The sequence below is a fragment of the Mobula birostris genome, chromosome 18, assembly GCF_030028105.1.
Source record: "Mobula birostris isolate sMobBir1 chromosome 18, sMobBir1.hap1, whole genome shotgun sequence".
NCBI lineage: Eukaryota > Metazoa > Chordata > Chondrichthyes > Myliobatiformes > Myliobatidae > Mobula > Mobula birostris.
The window spans coordinates 67,771,694-67,786,037 of record NC_092387.1 but is presented as its reverse complement, the minus strand read 5'-3'; the positions used below and the strand labels follow the sequence as shown (position 1 = coordinate 67,786,037).

General features: G+C 40.1%; 1 protein-coding gene across 5 annotated transcripts in view; it reads right to left on the bottom strand.

The window, feature by feature from the left end:
* The window catches only part of wdfy4 (WDFY family member 4), a 358,785-nt gene that overhangs the window by 284,118 nt on the left and 60,323 nt on the right, over window positions 1-14,344 (bottom strand). For all 5 annotated transcript variants that reach the window (XM_072282880.1, XM_072282882.1, XM_072282881.1 and 2 more), the window contains one exon: window positions 4,453-5,063. In XM_072282880.1, coding sequence (XP_072138981.1) covers window positions 4,453-5,063 — 611 coding nt within the window. The remainder of the gene's footprint in view (window positions 1-4,452; window positions 5,064-14,344) is intronic.

Below are 14,344 nucleotides of genomic sequence, written 5' to 3'. Positions count from 1 at the left end.
AATGTTGACCTGTGCTTCCTCTACTTGAGGCTTCTTATTGCATCCTTCCAAATAAATTACACTTATCCCCAACTTCACAACCACATATAGAGCAAATATGATTTGTATTCTTTTCAGAACTGTCATCAAGTCATTTTGGTTCATTGTTCAAATTGAATGGCAACTACTGATTATCACATAACAATCCAAACCATTACACTTACATCTTTCTCAGAAATATACATAAAGTTTGAATTACCAAAGTCTTGTCTTGCAGAGAAACCCACATTATTGAACAGTCAACAACCAAAGGAGTGAAGGCGCACCCTGTCTAGCCTCTGCCTATAATTCACAGAGTTCTGGCAACATCATTGAAAATTGATTTGGTGCTCCTTCCAGTTTAATCACATCCTTCCAAGGAAACTCAAGTCACCCATGGCATTGAAATCAATGCACTGAATGCAACTAATTGGGACTAGTGTAGATAGATACAAAGGTCATCTTACATGGAGACCATAGGACCCATTCCCACGATGTACGACACTGTGTCGCAGTTTGCTGCTATTGGATTCTGATGTTTTTAATCTAAAGTATGCTTAGAAGTCAGGGAAGAGGCACAAAACTTCTTGCTTCATAAATGTTTTATTAAGTGTTGATAGAACAAAGGAAAGTTGAATAGACAGTGATAGAGACATAGTAACTGAAGGGAAAGCCAAAGTTAAGATGGCACCTAGCATAAGTTAGCTATTTTTATACCACAGAGATAAGGATCAACCAATGAGAAAGCCATTATTCAAATACTGCCATTCCAAGATAACCAATGAGAATGCTATTATTCAAATACTGCAGTACCCAATGAGAAAGCTATTATTCAAACACGGCAGCAATAAGTTAATCAATCAGCAAATACTTACTTAAGTAATGCAGAATAAAAAAGCCAGAGCTTTTCAGAATTATAATTTGTATAACTACCAGAGGTGTATTAAACTGTTATATGCAGATAAAATCTATTTAAAATTCAAGCAGACAATTGGTTGTTAAACTGCAATGAAAATAACAATCAAACAGTCTAATATAAGAATTAAATAGTTGGATCCAACACTTATCAAAGTTGCACTACAAAGATCACTCAAATTCATCCCTCACGGAGAAAAGAAGTGTGCAAGGAGCTGACAATGTGGGTGCAGCAATTTCCTACACTGAAGGCTTCCCCAAGTGTGGCCATTTTGAGTGATACTCATAGCCTAATAGAGACCTCTGAAAACATTTCACAAGAATGCAAACTATCTGTGGAGCCCCTCATGCAGAAAAGCATGGATACTGCTCTTCACTGATATCTCTTTGTTCCCCAAACAGATGATTTGAAATGGAATCAGTCCTCTTACTCTCTGTCATTTTCCATTCATCCCTACTAATGAATACTTGGGGATAAATCTTTAGAATTTCACCAAGATTCTAGCATCTTTCTTAACCTGTGCAATATAGGAAAATTGTTATGCGGTTTTAATGTAGACAGATTGCTTAGCCAGTGAGTCTGTTGCATTTTGAGCAGCACAGACATGATTAGCAGTGAAGACTTATGATTAAAAAATACTTAAACTATAGAATATAGAACATTACAGCATATTACAGGCCATTTGGCCCAGGATATTGTGCTGACCTTTTAACTTACCGTCGGATCAATCTAACCCTTCCCTCCTATTTAGCCCTCCATTTTTCTATCACCCATGTGCCTATCTAAGAGTTTCTTAAATGTCCTTAGTGTATCTGTCTCCACTCCCACCACTCTTTGTGTAAAAAACTTACCTCTGAAATCCCCCTATATCCTCCAATTATCTTAAAGTTATGCCCCCTGGTATTAACCATTTCTGCCCTAGGAATAAAGTCTCCAGCTGGCCACTCGATCTATTCTTCTTAACATCATGCATATCTTTATCAAGACATCTCTCATCCTCCTTCACCCAAAGAGGAAAGTCTGAGCTCACACAAACTTTCCTCAAAAGACATACTCTCTAGTCCAGGCAGCATCCTGATAAATCTCCTCTTCATACTCTCTACAGCTTCCATATCCCTTCTATAATGAAGTGACTAGAACTGAACACAATATTCCAAGTATGATCTAATAGGATTTTATTGAGCTGAAACATTGCTTTTAATATAAAGTAATGTTAATAAGCTTTTGATAGAGTAAATATATAACTCACAAAATCAAAAAATGTTTCTTGTACCAAATAGTTAAATTCACCAATTGCAAGTCATAGAAATCTTCATTGTCATAAGGCAATGAAGGAAACCAGAATGAAGGTATTACTCATAAAGACAAGAGACACTGCAGATGCTGGAGATCCAGAGTAACACACACAAAACACTTAACAAACTCAGCAGGTCAGGCAACATCTTTCCTCCAGAATTTAGACTAGATCCATTATCACACAAAGTGCAATTTAGCAAAGTTATCAATTTGAATATCTGTCATAGAACTTGTGCAACATTACTATATCGGGAAGTAAATCGGAAGTGATTGTGCAGCAGAGAAGATTTAACATTGGGTATACGATCTTCCAGCACATCATCCTGTACTGAACAGTACCCTTCGATGAATGTAGCACATCAATAAATCAAACATTGTTGAAGATGTATAAGACATTGATGAGGCCTGATTTGGAAAATTATGTGCAGTTCTGGTCACCAATCTACAGGAAAGATATCAATAAGGTTGAAAGAGTACACTGAAAATTTATCATCGACATGTTGCCAAGTCTTGAGGATCTGAGTTATAGGGAAAAGTCTAGGATTTTATTCCCTGGACTGTAGGAAAAGGGCAGGAATTCTGATAGTGATATAAAATATTATGAGAGGGATAAATAACAAAATAAATAAATAATTGAAGAAATAACAAGCAGGATAGACAAAGGAGAATCGGTTGAGGTTGTGTACCTGGATTTTCAGAAAGCCTTTGACAAGGTGCCACACAAGAGACTGTTTAACAAGCTACGAGCCCATGGCATTACAGGAAAGATTCTAGCATGGATAAAGCAGTAGCTGATTGGCAAGAGGCAAAGGGTGGGAATAAAGGGAGACTTTGCTGGTTCACTACCAGTGACTAGTGGTGTTCCACAGGGATCTGTGTTGGGACCAATTCTTTTTCCATTCTATGTCAATGATTTAGATGATGGAATTGATGGCTTTGTTGCAAAGACAATAAAAAAAATAGGTGATGGTCAGGTGCTTTTGAGGAAGTAGAGAGGCTACAGAAGGACTTAGATTAGGAGAATGGGCAAAGAAATAACAGATGGAATACAGTGTCAGGAAGTGTACGGTCATGCACTTTGGTAGAAGAAATGAAAGGGCTGACTATTTTCTAAATGGAGAGAAAATACAAAAAAACTGAGGTGCAAAGGGACTTGGGAGTCTTTGAGCAGGATTCCCTGAAGGTTAATTTTCAGGATGAGTCTGTGGTGAGGAAGGCAAATGCAATGTTAGCATTCATTTCAAGAGGACTAGAATATAAAAGAAAGGATATAATGTTGAAACTTTATAACACAATGGTGAGGCCTCACTTGGAGTATTGTGAGCTGGCTTCTTTTCTTAAAAAGGATGTGCTGAAACTGGAGAGGGTTCAAAGGAGATGCACGAAAATGATCCCAGGATTGAATGGCTTGTCAAATGAAGAGCGTTTGATGGCTCTGAGCCTGTATTCACTAGAATTCAGAAGAATCAGGGGTGACCTCAGTGAAACCTGTTGAATGGTGAAAGGCCTTGAGAGACTGGATGTGAAGAGCATGTTTCCTATAGTGGGAGAGTCTAAGACCAGAGGTCACAGTCTCAGAATAGAGGGGCATCCTTTTAGAGCAGAGATGAGGAGATATTTCTTTAGCCAGTGAGTAGTGTATCTGTGGAATTCTTTGCCACTGACAGCTGTGGAGGCCAAGTTTTTATTTATGTTTAAGGCAGAGGGTGATAAATTCCTGATTGGTCAGGGCAAGAAGGGATATAGGGAGAAGACAGCAGATTGAGGCTGAGAGGAAAATTGAATCAGCCATGATGAAATGGCAGAGCAGACTCGATAGATCAAATAGCCCAATTCTGCTCCTGTACCTAATAGTCTTATGGATAGATAGAGTGAATGCAAGCAAGTTCTTTTTCCACTCAGATTGGGTGAGACTAGAACTAGATATCATAGGTTCAGGGTGAGTAAGCTATGAAATACTGAAGTGGAACCTGAGAGGGAACTTCTTTATTCAGAGAGTGATGAGAGTGCGGAACGAGCTGCCAGCAGAAGTGATAGATTTGGACTCAATTTCAAAATTTCAGAGCAGTTTGGATAGGTACACAGACGAGCGGGTTTTGGAGGGATATAGTCCAGGTGCAGGTCGATGGGACTAGGCAGAGTAATAGCTTTGCATAGATTAGATGGGCCAAATGGCTAGTTTCTGTGCTGTGGTTCTCTAAGACTATGCGTTAGTGACCTACCTACTGGTATCTGGATCACCAACAGCCAGATGTTCTGTATCCTTCTCACTGGTATCAGGTGCATTGTGGAGAATCCTCGTTCGTTGTTGAACATCATTTTGGTTTTTTGATTCACTGGTACTTGAAGGATGAAATTTTCCGGAAAGCCAACGGGGAGAAGTCAATGTGTCTTTTGCCATTTGATCCAGAAATCCAAATATTTTCACACAACTCCTCAACGATGCTGGAAAATCCACTGTGGAACAGTGGGCCAAATCTACAAGCTCGCTGAACTTTCTGCAGGCACTGACATCCAATGGATAACATGACCTTTCACCTTTTTTGCTGAAGCAACCAAAAAGCTTGAGGTCATCTATCATTTTGTCAAAGTGACCCTGTGTTCTGAAGAAGTAACAGTTGACAGGATCAGAGTGCATGGCAACAGTTAGAGTGCAGAGAGTCATTTCGATCAGGTGCCATATGTCATTCTGATCCACTGAGCTCCACTGGGCTGAAGGGGGGTCACATAAAGCTCCTTCCATGTCGGCCAACACTGACTGCAATGCATTAAATCCTCCAGCAGTCCTGAATGCAGAGCGTGCCTTTGGCATTCCAAGAACATATAATAGGGACTGCAGCAGAAGGAAATAGACACAAGTTAGAACACTGATTTCCATATACAAAAACATAAGATTACGAGAGGCATAGATAGAAGAGACACGCGGTATCATTTTCCCTGGGCTGAACTGTCTAATACTAGCAGGCATGCAGGGGTTAAGTTCATTGGAAATGTGCAAGGCCGTTAAATTACACAGGGTGGTGGGTGCTTGGAATGCGATGTCTGGGGCGGAGGCAGATATCAAAAGGGCGTTCAAGATGGGCACATGAGCATGCAGAAATGGAAGGATGTAAACACTGCGTTGGCAGAAGGAACTAGTTTAGTTGGGCTAAACTGGATTACTAATTTTATTAGCTCAACACAACATTGTGTTCCTACACTGTACAGTTCTATGTTCTATGTCTAGCTGTAACCTCATCGAGTTCCTGCACGCAAAGTTCAAAGTAAGTTTATTATCAAAATATGTGCAGTATACAGTCTACAACCTTGAGGCGCATTTTCTTGTAGGCATACTAAATAAGTCAATAGAATAATAACAGAATGAATGAAAGACCAAGAGGGAGCTGAACCTGTGTGCAAAAGACAACAAACCATGCAAATATAAAAAGAAAGAAATAATAATAATAAATAACTCATCATCCATCATCAGAGATCCTCATCCCCCAGCTCATGGTCTTTTCTGGCCGCTGCCATCAGGTAGGAGGATCTGCACCAACAAGTTCAAGAACAGTTATTACCCCTCAACCATCAGGTTCTTGAACAAAGGGTTAACTACACTCACTTGCCCCATCACCGAAATGCTCCCACAACCAATTATCTCACTTTAAGGACTCTTTATCTTGTGAATTCATGTTCTTACTATTTATTACTATTTATTTATATTTGTATTTGCACAGTTTGTTGTCTGGTTGATCCTTCACTGATCCTGTTATAGTTACCATTCTATAGATTTACTGAGCTGCCCACAGGAAAATGAATGTCAGGGTTGTATTTGTACTTTGATAATAAAATTTACTTTAAACTTTGAACTTTAAATAGCAATAAATATTGAGAACATGAGATGAAGAGTCCTTGAAAGCGAGTTCATAGGTTATGGGAACATCTCAATGATAGGGCAAGTGAACTTCAGTGAAATAATTCCCTTCGTTCAAGAGTCTGATGGTTGAGGGGTAATAACTGTTCCTGAACCTGGAGGTGTGAGTCCTAAGGCTTCTGTGCCTCCTTTCTGACCCAATGTGTGAAAAAGAACACATCTAGCAAATAAGCAAAGAAAACAAATAACAGACAGAACGTGAACTGCATAGTCCCCAAAAGTGAGTCCACAAGCTGTGAAGTCCGTTCCTAAACTTGGCGACGTGGACCCAAGGCTCCTGCACCTCCCACCTCATGGTGGTAGTGAGAAGAGAGGGGATGTGCTCTGCAATAAAGCAATTTCAAAAAAATGTCTTATTTAACAATGCAGCAAAGTTAGGCAGTGTCCAAAGGGAGACAGATCTTTCAGCAGAATTGGCAAGGCCTTTGTGAACTGACAGGTGGTTTAGAATTGTGGGGAAATCTCAGTGAAACACCAGTATTCGTTGGCATGTAAAACTGAGAGCAAACTGTACATTTTCTTTTAAGAACACATCAACACAGGAGATATAACATTGCAGGCAGATTTTAAGATTATTTTCCTGACAACACCTACATACTCTGTTTATCACAGATTAAGAATTTTTAATCAGATTAGCTTTGTTTGTCACATATACTGTATATTGAAACATTGAAACATAAAGTGAAATTAATAATCTGCATCAATGACCAATACAGTCCAATGATGTGCTGGGAGGCGGCCCACGAGTGTCGCCATGTTTCCAGTATCAACATAGCATGTCCACAGTTTATTAACCCTAATACATACAATGTGGGAGGAAGCTGGAGCACCTGGAGGAAGCCTATGTGGTCACAGGGAGAACACACAGACAGCAGTGGGAATTGAACTCAGCACTGGCACTGCAATGCATTAGGCTAGCCGCTACACGACCATACTGTCCATCTACATCACTGTACCACCCATCCACACTATAGAAGCACCCACGATGCTACTATGACCCCTGCAGTGAAGATTCATGATTCAAATTGATTAATGTCATTTCCATTACACTAGTGTAAAGGAGACGAAATAAGATTATATGACCATAAGATACAGGAGCAGAATTAGGGCATTTGGCCCATCGAGTCTGCTCCGCCTTTTCATCACAGCTGATCCAATTTCCCTCCCAGCCCCAGTCTCCTACCTTTTCCCTGTATCCCTTCATGCCCTGACTAATCAAAAATCTGTCAACCTCTCCTTAAATATACATAAAGTCTTGGCCTGTGGCAAAGAATTCCACTAAGTCACCATTCTCTGGCTAAAGAGATCATTGTTAACAATCGACATAATTGTTGTTCCAGATCCAGTGCAGCACAAAACACACACACACACACACACACCTATACACACACACACACACACACACACACACACACCTACACACACACACACTCTCTCACACACACACACACACACACACACACACACACACACACACACACACACACCTATACACAACAAAAATACATTAAGATAAACTGTGACATTGTACTGTCACTTACTCAGGAATCACATGAAGGACCTTGATCAGGTCACACCTGACAAAGGAGTTGCTTCACTACTGATTTTTATTTGGGTATATTTAAATACTTCTAAGAGTTCATCAATGTTCTAAGTTTATTATTCTAAAATAGTTTGATATTAACTATTTTAATATTAAATAGCTTTCAAATATTTCTGTTTATGAACTCAGTCAGCTCCATTGTGAGCACTGGCCTCCCCAACATTCAGGACATCTTCAAGGAGCAATGCCCCAAAGAGGCTGCATCTATCATTAAGGACTCTATTGTCCTGGACATACCCTCTTCTCATTGTTACCATCAGTGAGTGGGCACAGAAGCCTGAAGATACACTAAACGATTCAAAACAGCCAACAGAGTTCTGAAGAATAATGAACCCATGAGCCTCACTACTTTTTTTTCACTTTTTGCACCACCTATTTCATTTAACTTTAATATATATACACTTCTTACTGTAATTTACAGTTTTTATTATTATATATTGCGATGTACTGTTGCCACATAACAACAAATTTCACGACGTAAACAACAGGAATTCTGCAGATGCTGGAAATTCAAGCAACACACATCAAAGTTGCTGGTGAACGCAGCAGGCCAGGCAGCATCTCTAGGAAGAGGTACAGTCGACGTTTCAGGCCGAGACCCTTCATCAGGACTAACTGAAGGAAGAGTGAGTAAGGGATTTGAAAGTTGGAGGGGGAGGGGGAGATCCAAAATGATAGGAGAAGACAGGAGGGGGAGGGATGGAGCCAAGAGTTGGACAGGTGATTGGGAAAAGGGATATGAGAGAATCATGGGACAAGAGGTCCGGGAAGAAAGACAAGGCCGGGGGGGGCGAGGGGAACCAGAGGATGGCCAAGGGGTATATTCAGAGGGACAGAGGGAGAAAAAGGAGAGTGAGAGAAAGAATGTGTGTATAAAAATAAGTAACAGATGGGGTACGAGGGGGAGGTGGGGCATTAGCGGAAGTTAGAGAAGTCGATGTTCATGCCATCAAGTTGGAGGCTACCCAGACAGAATATAAGGTGTTGTTCCTCCAACCTGAGTGTGGCTTCTTCTTTACAGTAGAGGAGGCCGTGGATAGACATGTCAGAATGGGAATGGGATGTGGAATTAAAATGTGTGGCCACTGGGAGATCCTGCTTTCTCTGGCGGACAGAGCGTAGGTGTTCAGCAAAGCGGTCTCCCAGTCTGCGTCAGGTCTCGCCAATATATAAAAGGCCACATCGGCAGCACCGGACGCAGTATATCACCGCAGCTGACTCACAAGTGAAGTGTTGCCTCACCTGGAAGGACTGTTTGGGACCCATCCTCTGGGTCCACCCCCCCCCTTGTCTTTCTTCCCGGACCTCCTGTCCCATGATCCTCTCATATCCCTTTTGCCTATCACCTGTCCAGCTCTTGGCTCCATCCCTCCCCCTCCTGTCTTCTCCTATCATTTCAGATCTCCCCCCCCCCCCAACTTTCAAATCCCTTACTCACTCTTCCTTCAGTTAGTCCTGACGAAGGGTCTCGGCCTGAAACGTCAACTGCACCTCTTCCTAGAGATGCTGCTTGGCCTGCTGCGTTCACCAGCAACTTTGATGTGTGTTGGTTGAACAAATTTCACGACACATGTTGGTGATATTAAATCTGATTCTGATTCTTATGTTTGCTAAGTTTTTATGGTACTGTGCTGCTGCAAAAAAGTTACAAATCATGGCATTTATACCCAGAATATGAGCATCTGTAACAATAAACTCGATCTTTCTGATTGTCTTTACATTGACTTTTGGTAACTTTGAGAGCCAGGTAATTGGAGTGAACCTGCTTTCCCAGGATCATTTACTGCAGGACTAGCACAGGATGTTGATAGATTGAAACTGTCCTAATTAAATAAGTGGTCACTGTAACCCAAACAAAATAAGAGATGGTGGTGACGTTGGATCCCAGATTCGGAGACATTGATTACCCTTCAGTCTTCAGCATGGATAATTTCATCCACCTCAACACTGAACTGATTCCACAACCCATGGACTCACTTTTAAGGACTTTACAACTCATGTTCTCTGTATTATTTATTCCTTATTTATTTATTATTTTTATTATTTGTTTTTGTATTTGTACTAAAGCTGGGATATTTTTAACCTCTTGCTTCAGCAGTCTGTGGTTCCTACCTGCTTCAAGCAGACTTCAATTCTATCGGTGCCTAAGAGGACCATGGTAACCTGCCTCAATGACTATCGTCCAGTAGCACTTACAATCACTGTGATGATGTGCTTTGGGGGGGTAGTGTTATGTATTTAATATTTCAGTAATATTGTAAATATGTTGCTCATTAAGCATTCTTTATTTGTTTACATAATTCATTACAGGTTATATGTAAAATACGTGAATTGAATACACCATGCCACTACCACATGATATGTGCGTGTCTCGCTAAAGTAAAGAACAAATCAAGCCTCACATCACTCGGCTCTCTTGTTTTTCTTTGAATTAGTTTAATGCTTTGGAGTTACAAAAAATAACAGATGATGATGAAAAATATCAGCTCCTGTCTGAGAAGCGACTTGGATCCACTCCAGTTTGCCTACCGTCACAATAGAAACAGTTCTTCATTCAACCCTGGAACATCTGGGAAGCAAAGGTGCATTCATCAGGATGCTCTTCATTGACTACAGCTTGGCTTTCAATACCATCATCCCCTCAAGACCAACCAATAAGTTTCAAGGCCTCAATACATCCTCATGCAATTGGATCCTCAGTTTCCTCACTTTCCCAGTCAGTTCAGATTGGCAACAACATCTCCACAGTCTCATCAGCACAGATGCACCACAAGGCTGTGTGCTTAGCACGCTGCTCTACTTGCTTTGTACTTCTGACTGTGAGGCTAAGCACAGCTCCAATGCCATATTTAACTTTGCTGACAACACCACTGTCGTAGGCAGAATCAAAGGTGATGACAAATCAGCATACAGGAGGGAGATTGAAAATCTGGCTGAGTGGTGCCACAACAACTTCTTGTTCAATGTCAGCAAGACATTTGTGGGTCGAAGGGCCTGTATTGTGCTGTAGGTTTTCTATGTTTCTATGTTAACATTTCAGAGGATCTGTCCTGAATCCATCATGTAAATGACATTATGAAGAAGGCACAGCAGCACCTCTACTTTCTTAGAAGCTTGCAAAGATTTGGTATGCCATCCAAATCTGTGATAAACTTCTATAAATGTGTGATGAAAGTATATCGGCTATTGCATGGAAACACCAATGCCCTTGTACAGAAAAACCTACAAAAAGTAGTGGACACAGCCCTGTCCATCACAGGTAAAACCCTCCCCACTATTGAGCACATCAACACTGAGCACTGTAGCAGGAAAGCTGCATCGACTATCCAAGCCATGCTCTCTTCTCGATGCTGCCATCAGGAAGGAGGTACAGAAGCATCAGGAATCACACCACCAGGTTCAGGAACAATTATTACCCCTCAACCATCGGCCTCTTGAACCAGAGAGGACAACTTCACTTACCCCATCACTGAACTGTTCCAACCAAACTAGACTCACTTTCAAGAAGTCTTCATCTCATATCCTCAATATTTATTTCTTAATTATTTATTATTATTATTATTTATTTAATTTTTTCTCTTTCTTTTTGTATTGGCACAGTTTTGTTTTGTTTGCACAATGGTTGTTTGTCTGCCCTGTTGGCTATGGTCTTACATTAATTCCATTGTGTTTCTTGCATTAACTGTTGATTGTCCAGAAGAAAATGAATCTCAGGGTTGTATATGGTGACTTTGAACTTAAATGAGAACACAGAAGATATGCAGGCAGTGTACCACATTGTGGATAACTGTACCACCTACTCCTACTTATAGGAGAGTAACCTACTCAGGAATATTTCACAAAATTCTGAATAAAATGTAAAATTGGTTCATCAATATGAAAATACATTCAAAATCAAGGGGCTAATTTATCAACTTGAAATCATATTAAACAAGGAGATGTTGTAAGAAACTATCATACACAATGCATTATTGTCACTCAAGTGTTTATCAGTGACACAGATTATAAGAAGAACATAAATTTAATAAAACCAAATGGAAGCAAAGCAAATAGCCTTGACACTTTTCAGGATGGGCCATGGATAACCTCATTGGTACAATCTTTAACATAGTTACAACTTAAATCCTTGGAGACTTAATATTCCTTAAACTTCAATCCATAATGCACAAACTGAGTTACACATAAGCAAATTTACCTCCCATTCTGTAATTTAATACAGTGTACAATTTTCAATGTGTCATCCTCATAGTGTGGAGATGTAATGACATTTATTTTGGGTTACCAGCTAAATATATATTAGCAAATCAATCTGAATTTGTGGGTAACATGATAAGGGTCCCGAGGGGATGCAAATAATAAATTCAGTTACTTATTATTCTGTGACTGCTTCACAATTTGTCTAAATTAGATGCACACACAAGATTTAGCTTAATATATCGGTTTAACCATATAAATGTTCTATATGGATATAATTATAAACCAGTTTAATCATAAAATTACATTTTTAAAATATATACAATTATTTTTGCTTGTTTGCTTATCATAAAATTTCATTTTTTCTCTAAGATGCAAAGATAATCAACTAATAGGATTTCCATCATTATATTAAAAATAATAATAATTTTATTAATATTTCTTATAATTATAGCAAATTATATGTACTGTAATGCACTGTATTGCTGCAACAAAATACATCAATTTTGTACTGCATATCAGTGATAATAAACCTGATTCTGATTCTGATATATGTTTTAAAGTATATTTTTACCTCTCAGTAAAGAAAGAACGGATGGTGATTATATCATTCCTGTTAAGTTATCATTTCGGAATGTTCCAAAGCTGTTCCAAACAACTAAATTGAAAGGACTGTCACCATTATTGTTTGGGTAGAAAATAGGAACAAATTGAAGATAGGATGAGCAAGCTAGGGCTATTTTCTTTAGAGAGAAGCAGAATAAGATGTGACTTGATAGAGGTGAACAAAACAATAAGAGGCATAGATCAAGTGGATGGTCTGAGACATTTTCTCAGGCCAAGAATGAATAATATCAGGGGGCATAATTTTGGTGATTGCAGAAAAGTATAGGGGGGCTCCCAAAGGTAAATTATTTTACACAGAGTGGTGAGTGCGTGGCACATTCTGTCAGGGGTGGTGGTAGAGGCAGATACATTAGGAATATTTAAGAAGCTTTTAGATAGGCACGTGGATGATTGAGAAATGGAGGGAGTTGTGTGAGGGAAGGTTAGATCGATCTTAGAGCAGGTTATAAGGTTGGCACAACACTGTGAACCAAAGGGACGGTATTGTGATGTACTGTCCTACGTTTTATGTAAAACAAGAAAATAGTAGGAGTCAGCTGTACATCTCCAGGAGTCTCCTCTGCCATTCCATAAGATTTTGGTTGCTCTGATCTTAATCTCAGCCCCTAACTTCTTGCCTGTGCCCCGTAAACCTCAGCTCACCCATACCCAAAAATCAGTTTATCTCAGTCATGAATATGATTAATGATTTAGCGTTCCTGAGTACAGAATTCTAAAGATTTGCCACCCACTGTAAGAAGTTCACCCTCTTCTTCTCAGTCTTAAATGGCCATTCCTTTATCCTGGGGCCCCTACTAGTGCAAACGTCCTCAGAGGATTTAGAGTAGCACATACAATAGGCTGGAAGAACTCAGCAGGTCAGGCAGCATCTATGGAGAGGAATAAAGTCGATGTTTTGGGTTGAGACCCCTCATCAGAGGATTTACACTGCCAAACCTCCGCTGGAGGGCTTTATTTATTTTACTTAGAGATACAGCTCGGCACAGGCCCTTCCAGCCCTTTGAGTCACACCACCCAGCAACCCACCTACTGAACCCAAGCCCAATCACAGAACACTTACAGTGACCAATGAACCTACTAATGGTACGACTTTGGACTATCGGAGGAAACCGGAGCACCTGGAAGAAACCCATGTGCACATGGGAAGGAACGTACAAACTTGCTTACGGACGATGTTGGAATTGAACTCTGAACTCCAACAACCCGAGTGGTAATATCTTTGCGCTAACTGCTACACTACCGTGGCACCCCTTCCCTAAGCAATGTTGTATACAGTTGCTGTAACATTCAGACGAGGAATATACTGCAGACAAGAATGGGCGTGCCAACATCCACTGCATGATAGAGGGGAAATTTACAAGACTGGGCCTTGGGATGGCACAATCATTAAGTGAGGAGTGACTGAGTTAACCTGAGCTCTATTCTCTGGAGTTTAAATGAATGAGAAGTGATCTCACTGAAACTTAATAAATTCTTACAGGTGGATCCAGAAAGAATGCTTCCTCTGATCTTGAAGATAAAACTGAGTTGAGGTATGCAGATGGGGCAGGAACAAGCAGAAACAATGGGCCTACCTGGACAGGGAGGTTTGTGGATCTTCAGTAGGAGGTAGAAACAGGAGTTACAGAGTGAGGGAACTATGCTGTTGTTTCTTTAACCCTGGGGAAATAGTGCCTGGGATATTATATAGTTTCACCTTCCATCAGCCATTATATCCAAACCATGGAAAATTAATTGTTCTAAATCACAATCCATAAACCATGGAAAATTAATTGTT